The 23,856-nt window shown below is 43.5% G+C and overlaps 1 protein-coding gene across 9 annotated transcripts in view; it reads right to left on the bottom strand.

The window, feature by feature from the left end:
* Smad1 (SMAD family member 1) overlaps window positions 1-23,856 on the bottom strand; it is a 66,120-nt gene that overhangs the window by 11,869 nt on the left and 30,395 nt on the right. For 8 of the 9 annotated variants that reach the window (XM_074041219.1, XM_074041217.1, XM_074041223.1 and 5 more), the window contains 2 exons: window positions 2,785-3,042; window positions 334-450 (listed from right to left, as the gene is read on the bottom strand). In XM_074041219.1, the coding sequence (XP_073897320.1) occupies window positions 334-450; window positions 2,785-3,042 (375 nt within the window). The remainder of the gene's footprint in view (window positions 1-333; window positions 451-2,784; window positions 3,043-23,856) is intronic. The other variant, XM_074041224.1, reaches the window with a different exon arrangement.

Genomic DNA, 23,856 nt, shown 5'->3' with positions numbered 1-23,856 from the left:
CTGTGAAAAAACTCCACTTTAGTTTTGCCTATGCTGATAGTCTAAGCTATTTCTCAATTCCTCTTTGTCCATTTAAAAACATCCCTTTCATCACCAATTCTAAATTAAGTATTGATGATCTATACAGATGACTGCACAATTATACTCAAGTCAGTGTATTTGCTCTTTAAGTAAAAGATGTATTTCCACTGGGCTTCTCTTATTGTGCTCTACTTTTCTCAAAGATTATTTATTAGTCTTTTTAAAGACTAATAAAAATTTGTGGAAGAAAGTTAATATTTGGGTATATAGTCTTTAGACTCTAAAACAGGAATAAGCAGCAACTGATGTTACCTCCTCTGTTGATCTCTGAGGGCAGTGAAGGTGCCATCATGTTTGTGTCCATTGGCTGAGAGCCGTCCTGGGTCATGGGGTCTTCAGGAGGCAGGTAAGCAGGTGGGGGCGTATCAGCTGCAGAGTTTCAAAAAAAAAAAAATAAATTAAATGCTTAAAACAAGATTCTCTTCTGTGCCAAAATTCTTATAGATCAAGTTGCCATTTCAACTTCTACATCAAAAGATATGATGCTACATACACCAGAGTTGGCGCACAATTTCTGAAAGTGGTTACCACCCCCAAACCTTGAATGTTGTCAGTGATAATTCAATGGGGAGAAGAGCATCACATGCCAGTTTCAGGAGCTGACTGCCCATCCAGGGTGGTGCTAAAACCAGTGGGAAGGGTGTTTCACACTCTCAGTGTGCTCTGAGAGATCTCTGCATTTCAGTTTCACTGGTGGAAGGAAAACATCTGACTTATTGAGGAGCTTTCATGGTCTCTTACGTTAAATTTATGGGCTTTTAGGAATTTAAAGCCAAATTTCATTATAGCCTACTGATTTAAAATTTTTATTTTCCATGTTAGGAACACCTTCTTCCTAATCATTTAAATAATCACTAGTTCTACAATCCCTAGTAACAGAATGATAGAAACCCAATCAGTTTACTTTAGCGGCCTTCTGTCTCAGAATTTACATGTTTCTTCTGAATTGCATACCGCCAGGTGGTGAAAAAGGGCAAACAATACGATTTCTGAAACATCACACATGAATGTAAGTCTGAGGTGTTCACACTATAAAATAAAGGGCACTGGTTTCCCACAAACAGCCCTTCGAAGTCTAAAACCTAGCTCCTCATTGGCTCTCGGGAGCCCATCCAGCATGTATGACATAGCCTTGGGGACACAGGTTTTACCTCGAGGATTCCTGAGTGCTTGGATGAGTACTTAAGGCATCTATCAAACACAAACGACTAGCACAACTCCTGCAGGACTTCCCAGTGACTTCCACTGATTCCAGGTGAATCCCAACCGCATGCTTCACTGCCCAGCTGCTAACAGTGACTCAAAGCCCCGAAGGGACTCCAGGGACCGCATCTGGATGACTTTTCACCCTTCCTCCCGGCAGCTGTAAGGCTGATTCTGCTTTACCTAAGCCAGCAGTAAAGACAAAGCTTCTTCTGAGTCCAGATCTGATGAATTTCCACCAACCAGATGGTGAAAATTTCCCTGGCAACCTGCAGCCTCAGTACCACTCAGAGAGGCCAGGTAACTACTGGTGGTGGGGTCTACTATTTCCCGGGGCCCCTCTTTTCTCTTCCGTATTTTCTCTACTTGTGTAAATTTAAGGAATGACCCACAGCTTTTTCACTTGGGCTCACCTGGGTTGCCCCTACTGAGAAGTGCTCTGACACCTCTCCTCATCACTAACCTGCCCGTGTCATACAACAGCTCTACAAGACTGGGGTGGACATGAACTCAGCACATTCATGAATTTCATTCTTAAACTAATCTATGTCCCACCTAATCCCAAACAGTGTTAGACTCAAAAACAAACAACACAATACAAAACAAACAGGCTTAAAATAAAAGGGAATAACTACATTAAAAAAGGAAGCAATATAAAGTATGGATCATTTTTCAATTTTCTGAAGGCCCAACACTGATGTTGAATTCAAACTTAATTAAAAACACTTCATGTCACTCAATAAATGTTTGCCCAGTCATTTTCCCTTTCAAAAATATGAATGGATTTCAAGTATATATATTTTTTTCTTAAAAGTATCCATTTTGAGGTCTCATTGGCAAGAAACTGGTAAGCCATTTTTTTTTCTGAGACGCTTGTTTACTAACCCGTAATTTGAAAAACATAATGTCCTAATTAATCATTTATTTTGCTAACTCTTACACCATCAGTTATGTCTAAAAAAGGAAAATAACTGTTTTTTGTCTTTGCTAAGTTAAACAAGCAGATGGTTCCCAGTACTTCTGCTGCAATTCCTTTGTTGTTAAAGTATATGTTTCTTGGGATTACATCATTTAAACGAATTTAATTAAATGGGGGGTGTGATCCCTCAGGAAACATCTTCTCTGAGGTTGCACTTACAGCAGGGTTTTTTCCTGAGCCTGAACTGATGCTTTTGTTTCTCATAAAAGCAATGTGTAACACACAATTTTTCTCTTTCTTTTATGAAGAGCAAAGTCTGTAACAATTATGCCACTCCCAGAAGGACACAGCTGTTTCAAAACTTTTTAAAAACAAGGAAAAATATAGCTTATTCAACAGCATGTCAGGCACAGATGTGCCTGACAAATAAAGCAAGACATTTGCTTCCCTGGCTCCGAGTCTCCTTCCTCCACATGTCCATAGAGCACAGAGCCATGGCTCCAGGGCTGAGACCTCCCTCCGTGCCAGGCTGGCCACTGCCATTTGATGCGGAATGTCCCTCAACATCTCCTCCTACCTACCTGGCATCTGGAAAGGGCTGCCCGGGTCCGAGCTGGTGGGGGAGTGAGGGTAGGTGCTGCTGCTGCTTCCAGGAGAGTTTGGGTAACTGCTGCTGGGGGAGTGAGGAAATGGGTGGCTGTTGGGTTGCTGGAAAGAATCTGGAAAGGTGGCGTTGAGCGGCATGTGAGGCTCGTTTTGTCCCAAGTTACGGAACTGAGCGAGGAGGCTGTGCTGGGGATTATACTCGCTGTGTCTTGGAACCAGCACAGGAGGAAGAACTGGAAATTGCAACACAAAAGAGAGAGTCACAAATGAGAATGATGAAACATTCACGATAACACTTAAACATCACCTGTAAACAGCAAGAAATCTGAACTCTGCCTTGCTGCCCATTCAAATGAAAAGCCACTTCACACTGAGGAACAAGACCAGTCTCTTTAGAATCACAGACGTGTGTCTGAGAGCTACAGCACTGACCAAGGAAAGTCTGCAAAATATATTCTCTTAGACTAAAAATGTAAGGTTTTACCATCCTTAATTTTTCCATTTAGTAAAGCCCAAAGTGTGATTAAGAATATTTATCACTAAGCTGGTCACTGTGGTGCATGTGTACAATCCCAACACCGGAGAGACTGAGGCAGAAGGATCTTGAGTTCAAGGCCAGCCTGGGCTATGTAGTAAGCCTGGGCTATATAGTAAGACCCTGTCTCAAAAAAAAAAAAAAAAAAAATAGAAGAGTGGCAATCCCATTTTATTGTCCTGCTGGTAAGATTTTACAACCAATGTTGTAAATTGACACACCAACTTGCTTGAGCACAGAAAGCAATTGAGGAGGTAAATACACCGAGCAATGTGACACTCAAAGGCCAGGCAGGACAGTTAACTGCACACAAACTTGTCCTGTCTTGGGAGCCATACTTTATGAACACCTTTTTTCTCTAAGAATCTCAATGAATTTACCTTCTTGTCAACAATTCTTAACAACACCTGTTAAGCCAAAGAGGACCTGGAATACAAACACACTCTGCTAATTGAAAACTCAAGGTGTGATAGTCCAAAAAGGTAGGCACTGGAGAGAAGCAAAAACACCTACTGTCTCTCCCAAAAGCTCTACATGTTAGGAACCTAAGGAACTAGGAATCTTACGGTCAGCAGACTGTGAAATCCCCGGATAGAGCCACTGTCAACAGCATGATACCAGAAGGGCTGGCTCACCGTCAGTTACAGAGCCCTACTAGATTAGTTTCTAAGTCCCTCCAGGGTCACCAGATGGCTTCTCCTAAAGACAAGGCCTTTGGAATTTCTCCTGCTCTTGTGGCCTCAGATGAGTACAGAAAAACAACCCGTGGGAGAAGAAAGGAGATTTTGAACCTACTACTGTGTTGGTAAGTAGGACTAGAATGTATCTTCTTGAAAAAAAAAAAAGTATTTAATGGTATTAGGAATTAAGTTGACTTTGAGGGCTTTCCAGGGACACTATCCAGGATTTATAGCACTTCCATTGCAAAATATGCTCTTAACACTTGGATTATCACTTGTTTAGTAAAGGACTGGGAACTGTGTTTCTTTTAAACAAAAACAGGTTTTTGAAAGTATTAAAATTTCTCATGCTTTATGTCAAATTCCTAAATAATCCTGTGACAAGAAGGTCCAGTGATTTCCCTAGTATTTGATCCTTCAGGAACAAATCTTGTGAGTACAACAAATGCCTTTTCTTTTTAGCATAGTGATGCAATCTACCTAAAGCAAACCACTGAAAGCATGATTATTTTCTCCTGCCTTTCAACAGCCACCTGAGGTGCACACTATTGTGTTTTGTCAAAGTAGCTGGCTTCCCCAGTGCTGACAGAAATCTATCTTACAAAATAAATATGTGCTGTGGAATAAATAGTCTTAACGCCTTCCCATTACCTGTGCGGCCACAGCACTCCTTTTCTTTAGCTGCTGCAGCCTGAGTTACCACTTCCTCACTTGCCGTTCATGGTCCTTTAGCTAAACTGCAATTAAACACTCCCCACGAATGCAGCACAGACAGCAACGTGAATCAATTCTCCACCCCTCTACCTTTCAGAGCACGTGCACTTGCGCGCACACGATCCCTCTCCCTTCTTCTCTCTCTCTCTCCCGGGTGTGGATTTCAGCAGCTCTTTTGCCTAACAGATCTAGAACTGAAGACTTACCTGCAGGTTGGGCAGCCAGGGGGAAAAATCAAAGCTTTGCAAAAGCCACAGCAAAGTGCATGCTGATACTCTGTTTGGGGGCTCCTGCAGTGACCCTGCTATGGTAGTGACTCGCTGGCACCGTGCTGGCTCTAGTGCACATCACAGGTGAGAACAATCAGACTTTGTGAACCACCACCAAGTACAGCAGAGCAGGACCATGTAGATGAACGTGTCAAGAAAAGTCACTTTTTTCCTCACATCTGTTTTACTTTTTACATGCTAGGGATCAAACCAGGGGCCTGTGAAGCATGTCACTGAGCTACAACCATCACCCGTCAAATGACTTTGACGTTGTTCCAGGTACTTTTAAACAAACTTTAATAATGTACTCAAGTATCACATGTCTGGAGTAAAATGCAAAATGCATAAATCTTCATATAAATTGATTCTTATACTTTATTTTTTGCAGTACTGGGGTTTGAACTCAGGGCCTTTTGTTTGCAAGGCAGGCATGCTACCATTTGAGCCACGCTCCCAGCCCTTTTTACTTTGGCTGTTTTTTGAGGTGGAGTCTTTTGTTCATGCTTCCCACCATAGCTGGGATGACAGGTGCTTTTTTTTAAAATTGATTGAGATGGGTCTCCAGAACTTTTTGCCCAGGCTGGCCTTGAACTGTAGTCCAACATATCTGCCTCCCAGGTATCGAGGATTATAGGCATAAATTACTGCATCCAGCTGAATTTTATACATTCTTGCATTTATCTGGCTTTTTTTTGGCTCAACATCATGTCTGTGAAAGTCATCCAATGTTTTGTGTAGCTAAGGGTATCTGCAAATTATTTGATGACACTGGTAAGTTCGATTGTTTCCAGTTTGGAATAATTGTACTAAAGCTTCCAGGAACATTCATTTATTTGACCTAATTTAAAATAATTTCAAACTTAGAGGAAAACTGTAAGAAAAGAACTTTTCTATATCCTTAACTCAGATTTGCCAATTTTTAGCTTTGCCACATTTATTTAATCCTTCACTTCTTCTTCCCTTCTTCTGCCACCAAACACATACTTTCTGAATCATGTGAGAGCAGGTAACACATACTGTGTGTCCCTTTACCCTGTGTTTCAGAGTAATTCTAAATAGAGTATTAACTTGTACGTGTACATTAGGTATTGGTGTAATAACTCTTTTCAGTTTCATGCTACAGACATTTTAGTAAGTTATTTTACAGACTGTTTAATAATTTCTCATGATTAAACTCAGAGGTTTTCAGCCAAACTACTACGCGATGCTTTGCTCTTCTCAAAGAACACATTCAGAAGCCCAGCTTCTGTCTGCCTGCTACTGATGTTAACCTCAGTCACTCTATTAGGATGTCATCCAATTCAGTCACTAGCTATGATTTCTATTTGCCCTTTTATAACTAGTAATTAGTGGGGAGATACCTTGAGACTATATGTAAATACCCTGTTTCTCATCAAACTGTAACTCCAAATGCACTATGCATTTTTTTTTTTGCGATAATGGTTGAAAAACGGTGCCTTTCTTTAATTCCATTTATTCCTTATTAGTCAGAATTCTAGTATCAGGAGGAGTTTCCCTTCTTCTCCAACCATCCACCTGCCTATCTATAGTGATCAGTCATCAGTATGGATTCTTAGTTGATGGGGAAGACGATCTTACTGTCCTCATCTATTTTAATGGTCCACATTGTCTTTGAATTGGCCCTGGAAGTCCATTCAAGCTAGTGTCTGTGCTTTTTAAACATGCTACCATGCTTTGAGCATTTAATTTCTGAAACAAGATCCGGACTTATCTCTTACCTTTCCCTCTGTAAAGATGGAAACCCTGTCTCCTTTTAGTAAAGAATGGTATTTGGAAACAAATTCTGGGCTTTAATTATCTTCTGTATGTCTACTGGAGTTGTACTGATTATAGGTTGTGTGTGTTAGAAATCCTGAATTTATACTGTTATCTCTACATCCAATCCAGCTGCATGTTTTTTATTTGCCTCCCTTTATTTCATATCAGGGTCCCCATACTTCAACAGTGAGAACCATGGCCACCAATATAAATGTATTTATAAACTTCCTTAATCTTAAAATACATGGAAAAAGTTTTCACAACTGCCATATTCATACCCTCTTATTAATTAATAAACAAAAGACAAACTTGGGGTTTGTTTGCTTTGAAATATTCTTCCGGTGTACACAATACTAGGATTCATTCCAATTCATTCAAAATTTACTGAGGCTCATTTCTCTCCTCCCATATTGTTTTATTAATTTGACATTTTACTCAGCTTTTCCTTTCAGTGAGCTAACTTACATGGATGTGTTGCTGTTTGCATTTAGTGTTAGGAGTTTTGCTCCTCAATCTTATTGATTTTACTTCTTTAATACAGAGAACATTAACATGGTCAGTCTGAACAATACTTCCCTACCGTGTCCCTTCTACTCAGTCCCCAATTCTAACCAGTCATAAAGTGACTGGTTCATTTTTTTTCTGGTTTATTATTCTTTGTTTCCTCTTGAAAAAAAAAAAAGCAAACAGATGTATGCTTTCTTGTTTCCTCTTTACTACCAAAAAGAAAGGCCACCTGTTTAATCTGCTGTTTTGCACTTTGCTTTTTCCTATACCCTGGAACTAACTTCGTATTAATGCACAGACATCCTCATTTGCTTTTACAGCTCGTTTATTCAACCAGTGTCTGTGTCTGGACATTGAGGTAGCTTATAATGTTTTACCATCACACATAATACTGAATTGACTGCGCATATAGTACTGTTAAATTCCGACCTGTGGAAGTGCTGGGTGAATGGGTAAATACAAGCATAATTTTATTACTCTTAAATACTCCTAAACAGGGGGGCGGTTCTATTTTGCACTGCTTACCAGTAACCTATCAGTGCCTTTTCCCCACAGCCTTCCAGAGCAGACATTGTCAAGCTTTTGAGGTTTTTTTTGACAATGTGGTGAAGGTGAAAAAATGGTATGTTGGTGCAATTTTAATTTAATCTGCTCATCTTTTCATGTATTTCAGAGGCTATTTTATATCTGTTGTCATTTGCCCAACATATGTCTTTTTGTCCATTTTTAGCTCATCCTTTATTTTAAAAATACCAGTTGTATTAATATTAGCCTGTGATATATATTAGCCTGATATATACGTATGTTTTTTATATATATATATATATATAGCCCCAATCTGCCATTTGTCTCTTGACCTTGCTGATGTGCCCAAATTTAGTTTTGGTAGTCAAATTTATTAATATTTTATTGTATGTGGATTTTGAGTCACAGCAAGTCTACACCCATATTATAAGGAAGAATTCATCCATGCTTTCTTCTGGCATATCATAAAGCTTCGTAATTTAGATTTTGACCCCTTTGGAGTTCAGTTTTATTTATGGTAGGAGGAGTGAAATTTAATTCTGCCTTTTTCTAATGGTTTGCCAGTCACCCCAAACATCACTTAGTAAAAAGCCCAGGCTTGTCCTGTGACTGGAGACAACGCTTTTCTCGTAATGTTCAATGTATGTTTGGGTGTATTTTCGACATGTCCTTCCATTCTAGTCTGTGCCCTGTACCAGGGTTGAGTTTCAGGGTTGTGAAATCAGACAGTAAGCCCCGCTCACAGTTCTTCCTCTGCAGTGTCTTATTTGCCTGCTTCTTATCCCACGTGGCTTTACTGATCACCTTGTGTGCCTCCTGAAAGAAAGCTCTTGGTACTTTTATGGGGTCACACTGGACTCATGAATTAACAGCAAAGACTGGTACCCCGATGACGGTGAACTCCTCATTTAAGAGCTGGGAAGGCCTGTTCAAGCCTACTGTCGTGTCTCTTATGTTCTGTAGGTACTGTTTGTCTTACTTTGCTAAAGCTGCCATTAACAAAGTACCACAGATTGGTGCCAAAAACAGCACAAGTTTATTTTTTCACTGAGTGAAACTGTTACTCCAGGAGATGTGCATGCTGCTTACAACTGAGGGCCCCGTACGGCTGGGGGTTTCCTTTACTCAGTGTCACATACACTTCTTTCCAAGTTAACGGGGAAGACAGACAGAAGATAGAAAACTCATCTTAGAACACAGACAACTTATGTAAATGCAAGGAGGCACTCAGCAAACTGATGTTTAGGTGATGGCTACATTCCACAAAATTCACTTTAACATCACCAATACCACAAATGTTAACTACGAGCCTGAAACACGCTGAACACATGTACCACTCTGCAGATTAACAGCTTCGCGGGGTAACTGTGTTCAAATGAAGTCAGTGCGAACTTCCAACCATGGTGCCCACCTTCTCAACACCCAAAGTCTCCAAGAGTCAGAGGAGACTGAACGAAACAGAACACCAGGGCCACAACCCTTTTCTTGGGGACCTCGGGTTAAGTTATGCTCCGTCTGGTCTGTTTGAAGAATGGATGAGTACAAGCCCAGAGTGTTTCTGGTCTAGTTTAGTAAGTTTCATGATGAGAAGTACCTGCCTTCCTATTGATGCATGATGAATGAATCCTTATGGAAATCTGATTTGTGCTTGAAGCCTGGTAAGTAACGTGTCTAACAGGGAAAATCCCAGTTGTCTGTGTAATTAGTGATCTGTGACCCTTGTCAACTCCTAAGTGTCCTGGTTTGGACAATAAATAATCTGGCTATTCCTAATTATAAGCAATAACTAATTAAATTCAAAGAAGAAAAGAGATGGGTCTAGAACAGCTGCCAGCCCTAAAATGAAGTGCTAGGGTAGAAGAGAAAAGGTAATGGGAGGTGTGAGGCTAGGTTAAGTAGGCCCAGGAGCCTCCTTCCGGTGTGGAGTCTCAAAGGTCAATGCCACGCTTCTCTCCTGCCTGGGTGCCTCCCTGCCCCTTGTAAGAATGAAGATATCTGCTTTCTGTTGGAGAAAAGGGAAAAAGATTCATTCAGACTAATTAACCTTGTTTAAGCACACTTTCTATGCCTAGTTCTCATTTCATGGGTGATGATTAACCAGCCTAAAGAATTAGGGTTTACAAACTGTAGGCCTGACTCAGGTCAGAAACAGAAGGAAGAGAGTGGAGGACAGTCTTCCTCCTCCTCCTCCTTCCTTCTGGATCTGGCTATTTCTATTTTATGGGGACCAGTCTTGCGGGAACACTGTTATCTTGGGGCACTAAGGTCACTCCCACGGAGAACTCCCAAGGATAGGTCACTCCCGCTGGTTTATCTGAATGATGAGAATCTCCTTTGAAGAAGGAGGCAGCACCATGACTTCTTCGCACACAGATTGCTTCTTGACTCGAGTCACGTACAATCAGATGGTGTGTCTCACTCCTGTTTCTGAAGCCCGATTCTAGTAAACCCCCAACAGCTTTCACTGCTGTCCCCTCGAGGGGACAGCGATGGTGCCAATCCACCCTCCCCCGCCCCCTCAGGTCTTTGAAAGGAAGACCTCATTCCTCTTCTTTTTCTGGCCTTGCAGGAGGAAAATTTTGTCACATTACTGTAACTGGGCTCTCTCTTGACTAAATTGTGCATCTCTCTTGACTAAAAAATAAATTGCCTTTTCTAGTCACTAGGAAAACTAAAGAGAGACCCGAGTTTCAGGAGATGCTTGTGATTCTGCTCCCGGACTCCACTTCCCTGCGTTGCCAGGGCACAGAGGCAGGAATGAACAAAAACAGCTGACAGTCTGAGGCAAGCCGAGCCCTGGACAGCGCGTCAAGGTTTCAAAGTGTGACTTGAAATTCTGTCATCAAGTGGGCAGTGGGTAGCGTGGTCTGGTCTGCATCTGAAAAATCCCCACCTGAGTGTGACCCACCAAATGGTCATGAAAAAGCAGTTGTTTTGTTTTTTCAAACACTGAGCATCCTGGTTCTGAGGCCGCCAGACCTTTGTCTGTGTGTCCACCCGGCCATAATGTCTGTGTGTGTACACGGCTGTAATGGCAAACGATCTACTGGTGCCACTGAAAACTTCTGGTTGTGCACGGGTGGGCAGGGCACCTGGCTGAGAGTCCAGGCACTCGAGTCCTTGTCTTGACCAGGATAATAACCTCCGTGCTGACTTGGGCAAATCATCTAACTTCTTAGGGTCTCATCTTCTCACACGAAAGAGCAGGGTCTTGCTTGGGGCCTTCCCACCCTAATGTCACCATCTTCTGACTGATGAGGACACTGCTTTGTAGACCCAGGGCTAAGGGAGAGGGCCTGACAGGCAGCCCAGCCCAGCAGCTCTCCCTGAAAGGGGACGGTCAGCAGGCTGCCAAGCCAGCTGTGCACAAAATGCTGCCTACATCATCCAGGCAGGTGTCCCCAGAACGGCTGTGTCCAGTGACCCTGGAGATAGACACACTTTGAATAGAGTGGTGGAGAGTCTGTTACCACTTACAGTTAATAGTATGCTCATTTATGAAATAAAATTCCTCAAGATTCAGCAGGGAACTGAAGAACTGATTCTGAGGACCTAATCAAGGGTGATTTTTTTGGGTGGGGGAGAGGGTAATACCAGGCTATGAACTCAGGATGTCATGTAGCTAGAGGCCATGCTAGCTCGTTAGCCTTTTTTTTTTTTTTTTTTGCTGTTAGGTAGTTTCAGGTAGGGTCTTGTGTTTTTGCCTAGAAATAGCTTGGACCACGATCCTCCTACCCAGAGCTTTCTGCATAGCTGGGATTACAGGCACACACCACACTCAGCTTATTTGTTGAGATAGGGTCTTGTTAACTTTTTGCCCTGGCTGGCCTGTAACCAGGATCCTCCCAATCCCTACCTCCTGAGTAGCTGGGATTACAGGCATGAGCCACCTCACCTAGCCTTGAATCAAGGTTAATTAAGTCTTAATGAAAGTAGATAAAATTCTTTATAGTGGCACTTTTTTCTTGCTTATTGGTGGTGAGGTGGATGGTAGACAGGGTCTGAAATATTGGATAAGGTTCCCTAGCACTGCAGTTACAAAAATCAACGGGATGACAACGTCCCTGTTTCCAGGAGGTTTCTATTATCGCTATCTCACAGATGAGGAGGCAGGCTCAGTCTAGCTGTGTAACACACCCTAGATCACATGAGCTAAATGGAGGGCCAAGAACCAAATCCAGATCTGTCATAACCACAAGACTACACCGCTCAGTACTATAAAACCAAAAAGACATTGTGAAGGCCACTTTAAAATTCTTCCTGTTCTTCTGATTAGTTTTTTGTGGAAACCTTTTCTTTAAATGCTGGGGATTGAACCCAGGGTCTAACACTCTACCTGTTGTGCTACACCCTTCGCTCTTTGGTCTGTATTTTGATTTTGAGATAAGGTCTTACTAAGTTTGCCCAGCCTTGCCTGGAGCTCAAGATCCTCCTGCCTCCTGAGTAGCTGGGATTACAGGCACACACTACCATGCCAGGCCCCAAACATGTTTTTAAAACATAAGACCACCTTGCCTAAAGATGGTCCTAAAATTAACATTGTAATACTTACTTTCTAGGACTATATTAACTTCTCTGAAGTAGAAATATATTAACAGAAGACAAATCTACAAACACAATTTGAACATAAGTAGAGAACATAAGTATATTCAGTATCAAATACGACCTTCAAGATTTAAAAAACAAACATTAAATTTACCTTAAAAAGAGTCTAAATCTAACATCTGAGAATTCAACTTCCTAAATAACGCCAGGCCAGCAATTCTCTCCTGTATACCACAGATGATTTCCTAGACACCCATCTATCTGTGAGACTGCGCACCCCTCACATCAGCTGTGACTTGGGGACCTTTCTGAGATTCCTGCTGTGGCCAGGCTATTGGCGACATCCTCATCCTCCCCAGGCTTCCCGAGGCGTTTGCAGTTTAACCTCTAGTTTCACTTTTCTGCATCTTTTCTCACCTGCAGTCTCAGTGCTGACGTCATGTCTTTTATGGAAACTTCCCTGGTCTTTCTCTCCTCTCTGTGTCCCACAGTGGCTGCACAGACTTTCATCATGGGATGTGCAACATTTTACTACTGATTTGACTTTCCCTTCCCTGGCAGACCACAGTGCCCTTGAGGGCGAGGCTGGGTTTCTTTCTTTTGCCTCATCTGGTATCTGACACACCGATGTCCTTAGCACATGTTTCTAATTAGTATGTACCTGTGAGTGCTGTCATTCCTGACTTGACCAATATGGACCTTGCAACTGACTTAGCAAGACCTTTGTTTAAAAAGGCAGATCCTTGTACGCCATCCCAAATAGGATGAACCAGAATTTCTGTAGGTTTGAGTGGATATGGCCCGGTGAAGGAAAGATGAGGGGCTACGTATGCATGTGCATCAAGCACCAGGTTCCCTGTCCTGTGTCTTCCACTAGCTGTGCATCTTGAACTTTGATTCTCTCACCTTCAAATTTGTAGAGATGAATCTTTTGCCTTTAAGATTATACAATGTGGGTCCTCATTCTTAGAATGCACTGGTGTAGCCCTATGTGGTGCTGACAGGAAGATGCAGTGTCGAGTTTCTTTGGTCAAGCAGCATGGTGTCACGGAAGATGCAGGGCTTAGGATCAGAAAGCCCCAGCAGGGTGCTTGCTGTGTAAGAGCACAAGCTCTTGCCTGAGTTTCTGTGGCAGGCCAAACAAGCCTCTGCTCACCCCGCACACATGGGAGGATCACCATCCATTAGACACAGCTCCCTCCAGGCTCTGTCTCTTCCTACCCATGTCCCAACTTCCTGTCCTTTGCCAGACGTTTCTCTGCTCGGCTTTCACAGAGCAAAGGTGCTATGTTGTTAGAGACTGCAAAAGCTGGTAGAAGTAGAAAAATGCCTCTGATATAAGCTCAAGACATTGAGAGAACGAGAAATTCTTTGTTGGGCCACGAGAAGAAAACCAGAGGTAGGTTTTAGTTTTAGATGTCTGAACTTGGAATCACTTTTATCATCACAGAGGGAATGGAATACTTTTCTCTTTCTCTGTAATTAACATTTCTATCGTGCTTACACAGGCCGACTGCTATTCCAAGCTGAAGCAAATATTAACTCACTTCATCTTCATTACCACTCTGATCCTAGGCACCTCCACTTTATAAAAATGGAAAGAGAGTAAGAAACTCGCCTAAAGATACATTATCAGCAGCCAGTGGGACTAGGACTCGGCCCTGGGCAGCCTGGTCCACAAGGAAGCTCTGGACCACCGCACTAAGGCCTCTCTGCAGGTGTCACACAGTTTGTTTTAATGAAGCTCCCAGGCACTCGGGGAGGAAGCCGTCAGCTCTACCACAGGGAGGGCAGCTGCCTAGTGATCTGTTGCTCCATGCGTGACTATCCAGGCATCACCAGGAAGCTGGATTTGTAATTGCAGCTGAATTAATTACATTCAGCTTACTGAGTTCAAATTTGATTCTGTTAAGTGTCCCACAAACCTGAGGCACTGGTTACCTAAAGACAATTCCTGACCAATGGGAAATAAGCCCAAATAAAACTCCATAAACAGTTGACACACAAGTGTGGACATGCTGAGCCTGCTACTGGCAACCCACAGTTCATTCCCAAGGCTGGGGCACACATGTACTTCAGGTCACACGCTCCTACTGCTGAAGCCTCTAGCTGCCTGTCCCCTTTGTTCAAGACAGAAAGCTGGCTAAAGGGTGAAGTCCACTTCTTTTGGGAGGCGGTGAGTTCCACACAGTGTTATCCTGACTCTCCAGTTTCAAGATGTGCGACAACTTTACTCAGGCTGCATCTCGGTGGCCTTATTGGCCTTATCTCTTACAGCTGTGGTCGGGATTACATGAGACTGCACGTGAAGGGAACACAGTGCCTACCATGAGGCAAGCACAGAAAGTAGCTACTTAAATTTATTATTGCTATTTTTATGTGGGTGATCACCACTGGTTTTTTTGGATATCTGTTTAGTGAAGACTAAACTAAACGAAAAGTTTCACTTTTATTCTAAGGAAAACGTAGAGAAGTCGTGTTCGTTGTTCAACTTCTGTCACAGTGTATTTTAAGAATGTGTTAGTGCTCGAGGTATTTTCACACGAAGTATTTCATTTACCCCCCAGCATGACCTGGGAATCGAGACAATCACTCCTCTATTTCATGTGCTAGCAAACACAAGCTCACAGAGGACAAGCCAGTAGCTCACGGTCAAAGCACCAAAATCAGTCGAGGCTGTCTAAGCCCTCAATTCTGCCCTGCTGTATCTTGGTCCTTCTTCCTGGAGTGGCCTTTTCTGGCCTGAATGTCCTGAAGAATTCCACTCCACATATCAGCTGGCACTCTACTGCATGCTGGAGTCTTTTAACCTTCTTCCCTATTCATTTATCATCAACGGGACTCCTGGATTCCTGTGCTCCCTGCCACCAGTGGTTATAACCCATTTCTGTCCTTAAATACTTTGATGATCAAACAGTCTCAGGCTTGGCCTGGGGTGGCCCCAGGGTCCTTATGACATGTTCCCATCAGTTGTCTCTTAAATACCTCATTTTAGAATTAGCTCTTCTTTTTCCTATTTAAAAATCTGGAGATTTTATGTTTCAACAGCATTTATATGCAACTGATTCCTAACTTGACCTTCTGTGTTAAGTATGTGCCCAGTTACACCACCTGATAATGGATAAACTTTTCAGGCACTCAAATACGGTCACGGGAAAAAATATTGCTGATCACTATACAGCTAGTTAACTAACTGTAGCTGATAGGGAAACAAAGGGAAAAATACAAGGCAATTTTGCTGTGTTGGGAAATGCACATTTAGTCTTGGTTTACAAGAAGCTGCCCAAACTCTCCTTATAAAATCACTCTCTTCTTTTGCATTACTCTGACTAAAGATTCCAGACAGGTAGTGGAGTGAAGGTTGGGTGTGAGCACATGTGCCATACCCTGACATCCTTAAGAAACGGGTCCCTCCTGTGACAATGATGATCAAGACCAGTGACATCTCTCATAGAGCCACTCCTGACCTGAGCAGTGACACCGCTGATCACAGACCGGGCTTTCATCCCTAAGACCTGCTAAGATCCCAAAGCATAAAAGTACACTTACAGAACTGGGCAGAATTTTGTCAAATGGTTCTTCATCGATCTAAATCTTTTATTTAAACCACAGAATGTGTTTCCAGACTCTAGATCATTTACCAAGGAAGTTCGAGTCACTCCCAATTACACAAGCCAGGGGCTCAGAGCAGTTCATGAGGAGCTGACCTGTAACAAAGCACTGTGGTCAGGCTTCAGGGTTGAAGAATGAGAAGAAAGAGAGCTGGGGAGGGCAGAGCTAGATAGGGCAGAGGCCCAGGTAGGGGGTGAGGGAAGTGCTTCTCTTCCCAGCTCCCCACAGAGGGAAGAGCTGTGGAGACAAGGGATACCCAGGAGGAGGTCTGCAGCCTCAAACTGGCCCTGACCTCAGTCTAACAACTACACAGACCCTTAAAAAGTCCTAGCAAAATCAGGAGTTCCTCCAGCTGGCTTAGATTCTTAACACAGTCTTAACACAGTGCTGGAGGCATCTAGCTACAGCTGCTCCTAGTGCCTGCCTTTTTTTTTTTTTTTTAAATGAATGTCCCCATCTCCTCCCCAAACCCATCTCATTTTTTCCAGACATCACAGCAGAGGTTTGATGGTCTGGCTAACTCGTGATTATTAGTCATGACACTGAATCTTTCAAGAGCACATTCATACTGCCAAGTGGAAAATGGCAAGGGGGTAGGACTTGCACTGGGGGAAAGAGGTCTCCAGGCTTTTCTCTGAGCTGTTTGATACCCAGTTCCAAAGAGGCTGAAAGTAAAGCTGGGCCAGTAGCCCAGCCCTCCCATCTACTTCTCTCCCTTCTGCAAGGGTTTCTCAAGGCCACAGGGTACCCCACACATGGGGCAAATCACCTGTGCCTCCCCTGTCCCCAGCCACACTAACCCCCCTAAACCTGCCAGAGATCACTGAGGATAAGCCATGTGTGTGAGGAAAAGCCAAAACCCATCACTCACCAAGTATCTATTATTATTTCACCCAAACCTAGTCTTGGAAGCATTAGCCAATCTATTATCTCTAGTTTAAATATTTTCACATACTTGCACTCAGTGTTCACAATATTCTCACTCACTATAACCAGTGTTTCTCTATGGTTTCAAGACTGCTGTTTTCTCCAGTTGTATTTTTTGTTTTTAAACAGCTGGCTGGGGTCCTTTCTGCCCAATGAATTAACAGTGGTAGATGGGCCAGAGCTGCATTTTAAGTAAGTCAAGAACGTATGAAAAATTCTGCTCTTGCCCACCTACTATTGCAGTGGCAGAAAAGCAATGACGTAGAGGACTGAGATAAGGAGGATTGAGTAATGAGAAAGACACTTTGTACATTCTCAAAACTAAAATTTTCAATTGGAGATATGGCAGTAGAAAATTTCACCTGCAAATTAATTGTTGGTGTTTAGTTTCTTTTTTTTCTTTTTTTGATAGCACTGGGTTTGAACTGGGGTCCCGCACTTGCTAGGCAGGAGCTCTACCCCTTAAGTCACTCCACCACCCCAGGCATCTGTTTTAATTTTTGTAACTGTGATACATATGGTAACAGCTGAAACTTTCTGTGTGTTCATCAATAAATAACCCAAAATAAATACCTCAAATAATGCACTTAAAAACACTCAGGGCTTGGCGCCCATGGCTCATACCTGTAATCCTAGCTACTCAGGAGACAGAGATCAGGAGGGTTGTGGTTCAAAGCCAGCCTGAGCAAATATAGTTTGTGAGACCCTATCTCAAAAAACCCCAACATAAAAATGGGCTGGAAGAGTGGCTTAAGTGGAAGAATACCTGCTTAGCAAGTGTGAGGCCCTAAATTTAAGCTTCAGTACTAAAAACAAAAATAAGAGAACATTTAGGGGAAAAAAATCAAAATAACAAACTTTACATTTTGCCTTCACATTTTGAATTTGTGATTAGGGAATCCATTAAAAGATCTGGATATAATTAACATCTGAGTCGTGATTATCGATTACTTCATTTCTAGTAACATTATGAATGACAATGATAAAATCTACCTCAAAGTTTTCTGCCTAGGGCTTGGGCGTGGCTCAAATGCTAGAGTGTTTGCTTAGCCTGTGTGTGGGGGGGCCCTGGGCTTAATCCCCATTTCTTTTCTTTCTCAAGGCCACAGGGAGAAAGGAAAGAAAACAAAAAAGAAAAAAAAAGTTATTCACCAAGAACACCTACCAAGACCAGCAGCATGTCATCACCTCCAGCAACAGGCCTCTGCAAATCACCTGCTATCGTTTGGATGCTCAATGTCCCCCAAAGGTCCCTGTGTGAAAGGCTCAGCCAAGGGTGCTGCTACTGGAAAGCAGTAGAACCTTTCAGAGGTGGGGCCTCATAGGAGGTCTCTGGATCACTAAACTTTGCCTTAGTCAGCTTCTTTACCAATACATTGCACTTGAGAAAATCCACTTAAAAAGAGAAAAGGTTTATATAATCAGTTTCAGATTACGGTTAGTGGCTTGCTGCTCTGGGCCTGTGACACCACAGCAGGTCATGATGGAGCACCAGGCAGGGCAAAGCTGCTCCCCTCATGGAGGCCAGGAACCAGGAAGACAGATGATGGGGATAAGTCCCAATCCCCCTTCAAGAGCACATCCCCCAATGACCTGTCTGCCACTAGGCCCCAGCCTTTACAGGTTCCTGTACCTCCCACTAGTGCCACAGGCCACTAACCAGGCCTTTAGCATATGGGCCTTTGAGGGACATTTACTATCTAAACCCTAAAAAGAGCATGTCCTGGAAAGGGATCCTGGGGCCTCAGCCCCCTCCTTGCTTGCTTTTTGTTCCCTGGCAAGTGAGGTGAATGGCTTTGCTCCACCACCAACTCCCACCATGATGTGCTGTGTCAACACAGGCCCAAATGTAATCAGACAAACCAATCATGGATGAGAACTGCCAAAACTACCAACCAAAACGAACTGTTTCTTTTACAAGTTAATTATCTCCAGTATTTTGTTAGAGTAAAGGAAAGCTGGCGAACACAGTGCTTCAGTGGCTCTTCCCTGCCACACCCCCTCCAGGCACAAATACTGTAACAGGTAGCCATTAATTTCTAAAGCTTTCTTCCTTCATCTCAAAGTTATACACATCTCTCCTGACACCTGACAAATTAGAGGAACATCCAGACTGGGACTATAAACCTACAGTGACTGTAGTCTTCCCTGGGTACACACAGAGGATTGGTCTCAGGACCCCACCCCTTACCAGCATCCCCAAACCCAGATACTCAAGCACCTTATATAAAATGGTGTAGCATTTACATATAACCTACACAGTCCTCCCCCAATCGTCTCTAGATTATCTATAATACTTAATACACGTAAAAGCTGTGCAAATAGTTGTTCTTCTCCATTGTTTAAGGAACAGTGGCCAGCTTTCCATTACTGACAAAATCCCTATGATACTTAACTTGCAAAAGGAAAGGCTTATTTTGGCACATAGTTTTGGAGGTTCCAGTCTATGTGTGACTGGCTCCATTGCTTTGGGCCTGTGCTGAGGCAGCCTATCAGGGTGGGAGAGTATGCTGGGGCAAAGCTGCTCACCTCACTAGCCAGGGAGCCAAGAGTGAGGAAGAAGGTGATGGGAGCGATGTGCCAGTGGCTCACACCTGTAATCCTAACTACTTGGGAGGCTGAGATTGGGAGGATCCTGGTTTGAGGCCAGCTCCATTTCAACCAACAGCTAGGTGTGGTGGTATGCACCTGTAATCTGCACTATGCAGTAGGCTGAGATGGGAAGGACCATGGTTCCAAGGCCAGCCTCAACAAAACATTCATGAGACCCCCATCTCCTCAGGAAAAAGCCAGGTGTGGTGGTACACCCCTGTCATCCTAGCTATGGTAAGAAGTACAAAATAGGAGGATCAAGGTCCACAGGGCCTGGGCGAGACACCATCTCCAAAATAACCAGAACAAAAGGGGCTGGAGGCATGGCTCTACCAAGGCTCAAAAGGTAGAGTGCCTGCCTACCAAGTGGAAAGCCCTGAGTTCAAACCCCAGTACCACAAAGAACTAAAGAAAAGGCGGCTGGGGTCCCATGATCCCATTCCAGCACATCTGACCAAAAGACCCCCCACTAGGCCCTGGCTATTATAGCTTCCAACATCTCTGGGGACCAAGCCTCTAACACATGGGCCTCTGGGGGACCTTCAGCATCCAAACTGTGGCACACATCCAGTATTGCGGCAATTCTTTTTCAAGTACTTTCAATCTGCCACTCACACAGAGACAGCAGCGAGTTTGTACCACGGTCACTCCTGTGGAGCTCACACTTGCTCCTTTTCCTTAGTCTTAACCTTTCATTGTTTTCCTTGGTCTACTTTACTAGTAATACTTGTCTACTTTATTCCATCTGTCTACAAACTGACTTTAATCCTTGATAGCAAAATCTGTATCAACGGACATCTCTATACCACCACATAGCCTGAAACGCCATGTCGGGATGGTTGGAATGAGAGGTTTATTGTCAGGTGCATCCTGTCTGTCTACACCTCTATATTCAATTGGGCACACAGTGCTATTATGACAATGCCAGGCTTTCTTAGCAGGCACGGTTCCTGTGGAGTAATATATGTGCTAGAAATATCTGAATGAGGAGAGATATAGAAGCACATGATGCTTCATTTTAAATTTTATAGTTCAGATTATGGCTAATTAATCCCAAATCTTCAAAGCTCTTGAAATGAATGGATCTCATATCTGGGTTACAACCTCAAGTTCAGATCCCTGGCTATCACCACCAAGACGAGCTTCAAGGAAAAGCCATTTCTTTTTCCTTATCTTCCAAATGGATACACAGATGCTCAACATGACATCCTGGTAACCTCTTGTGAGTTGAAGACACTGTTAAGTTGAAAATGTGTTTCCTGCCTAACCCTAATTAAAGCTCAGCCACATGGTACCCTGTGGAGTGGTCACGTGGCTGACTGGGAGCCCAGGCTGGATGCCTGGCCCAAGGTCACAAGAGAGTGGGGTGCTAGGTATCACTAGCCCAGGAAAATATCAAAATTCAAAACTCGTAAAGGCACAACGGCTGTCTTAAGGAGAAGAGCTAGGTGACCGAACTGGGAGCTGAACTAGTTGAGTTTTCATGGTACATCATCTTTTGTATTGAGATATTATAGATCCACACACAGTTGTGTGAATAAGAGAGAAATTCAGCTAATCTATACTTCACAGCCAGAGTACTAACGCTGATACAGGCAAAGGGCAGAAACTCTCCACCCCCCCACACCCGCCCCAGTTGGCTCTTTCCAGCCACACTGTTTGCTTCCCTCCTGCCACCATCCCTCCTGCCCTCACCTCAGGCCACAATGAATCTGTTCTCCATTTCTGTAATTTTAAGATTTCCTCTTCAAGGTAAAATTTACAAGCCATAAATTACAGGGTGACTGAAGCAGCCAGAGTAAGAGCCACATTCAGGCAACAGGTAAGAGGATTTTTAGGTGCATTTTAAATAGCTGGCAGCCATTACGCTGAGAATAACAGAACCTGGAAGGGTGTCACTTTAAAGATAAAACTGAAATCTCAATCTCTTTTTTTAGTTTTGGGAGACAGGTTCTCACTCTGTGGCACAGGCTGGCCTTGAACTCTTGATCCTCCTTTCTCAACTTCCCAAGTGCTGGTATTACAGGTGTGAACCGCCATGCCCCGCAAAAATCTCAGAATTTCAACTTCAAGTTTTAATATGACCTTTCAAGTTGATTAAGTTCAAAATGAAGAGGATAATTTTCAAGAACCATGTGAAAAACATAAGGAAAGAAAATGACCAGACAGCAGGAAATCTTCATTAAGGCATTTTAATAGCAGCAGATAGCAACTGGATGGTCTTGTCAATACCACAATTAGATGACTTACTTAACCACTGTCAGCATTTACTCTGCTAAAGGAAAAGGAAGCCTACACTTAATTCAACCACTAATAAGCAGCCTTGAATCCGAAGGCTGGACTCGTAAAAGTCCCAGCAAAGAGCCAGCCTGCTACATCAGCAGCAGGGCGAGCCTTCAGAAGCTCCTGACTTGCTCGATCCTGAAGTGTCCACACTGATGCAGAGACACAAATTCTTCACGTTTCCTACTTTCTCAAAGATGTTTTTCAATAATGGTCAACGTGGAACCTTTCAACCCAAGGTTCCTTCCTCCTCCATCATCCAATATGAGTTACAATGAATCTAGCTGCAACACTGTGTTTCTGTATGTTTCAGTTCCCCCACAATTATATTTAGACTATAAGTTTATAATAAAATGAATGGCATAGGTTAAGGAAAATTCAATTACTTAAATCCATAAAATTATTTTTTGGTCAAAGGAACAGAGTGAAAGATACCCAAAAGAACAATGCCAACCTCGCACGGAGCTAAGTGAAAACAGCCACTCCCCACCCACTTGAAGACATCTCTCACACAGCACGGTGACAACCTTAATGAGAATCAACAGAAGGAAAAAAATCTGGGGAAAGTAAGCCAACTTTGTATCTCTACCAGAACACACAAAAACCAAAATGTTGGGGCGGCGGGGACCCAGCCACAGGGGACAGGAGGAAGGAGAGTGAGGGGAGGTGTGTGTGATCAAAGTCAACGCGTTATGTATGTGTTTGAAATGCCAGAATGAAACCCATTAAAATCTTACAAAGTTGGGGGAGAAGAGAGGAGGGCAAGAAAGTACTGTAGATCAGGTATCTGATCAAAGTGCATGTATGTAAGTGTCACAATGAAACCCCTCTGCACAACTTATGCTAGTAAGTTTTGAAATAAAAAATCCAAAATGCTGAATGATTTAGAACACAAACTCACCAGGATCTTTTCAGTAAGAGATCAGTGCCCCCAGACAGCAGAGGTAAACTTGCTTGCCAGGCGTTCTGAGATGTCACCAGGCAGAGTCACAGCAATGCACAGTTACCACTGCGCTCTACACGTGGGACTCAAAGGCACAGCATGGATGGCGGCTCCCAGAGGCTGGGGGCCGGGGGAGGGCACGGGGAGAAAGGGACATGGGTCAAGGTTACAACACCTCGTTAGACGGGAGGAATGGCTTTGCTGACGGACTGCACAGCACTGTGACCATGGTTAACAGCATGTTAATATACTTCAAAATTGCTAAGAGTGGATTTTAAATGTTCTTACCACAAAGAAGCAAGTGTGGGAGGTGACGGATATGTTAAGGGAAGAGCACAAACTGAAAACTCATCTCTCAAAAGATGGACAAGTGGCCGTCCGGACAGATTAGAACCAGATCCTTCATTTAATGACAAAAATTTGCTGAGCTAAGCTAGCTGCTGGGAACAGAAGTGCCGATGAGACACATGGCCCCTGCCCGCGTGGGGGAGAAGACTTCCACTAACCACAGCTGTGAGGAAGAAACTCAGGCGTCTGTGGGAAAGGCATACCCTACCCAGAGGGGAAGAAGGAATCAATCAGAGAAGGCTTCCTGGGGAGGTGAGCCTGGCCTCTCAGAAAAGAGGGAGCTGTCGAAAGAGAGAGGAGGACAGTCACAGGTAGAGGGAAGCACATGGTGCTTCCACAGAACATGCTGTGTGGCAGGGAAGGTGGCAGGGGAACCACAGAGAGGGCGGGAGGGTGACAGCGTCACATCTGCCTCAAAGATCATGGCTGAATGCAGGTGGCTGAGTGGGCAGGACAGGGGGAGAAGACAAGCCGAGTCTTGGCTTCAGAATGCTCCCCATCTGCATGTGTGACACACGGACCACTCAGCTGGCAGAGGTCCCTCTCAACACTTGTGCACTGCGCGCCCCTAAAGTCACAACAGGATCAGACACTTGCGCCTACGTAACCTCATCTGCACACATCACACTCACACGGCTGCTTACTCTCCAAAACTAACTCCATTTTTGGTTAAAAGAGGACTGCGCGACTCTATGTTGAGCTTTTTCTATAAAAAAATTACTTCACATAGCAGCAAAGAACATCTAGGCTGTCAGTTCTAATAAGGAGAATTCAGCAAGGCTGTGGAC

This window comes from Castor canadensis, chromosome 9, assembly GCF_047511655.1.
Source record: "Castor canadensis chromosome 9, mCasCan1.hap1v2, whole genome shotgun sequence".
NCBI lineage: Eukaryota > Metazoa > Chordata > Mammalia > Rodentia > Castoridae > Castor > Castor canadensis.
The sequence above is the reverse complement of the archived record's forward strand: the minus strand, read 5'-3'. Positions and strand labels throughout refer to the sequence as shown.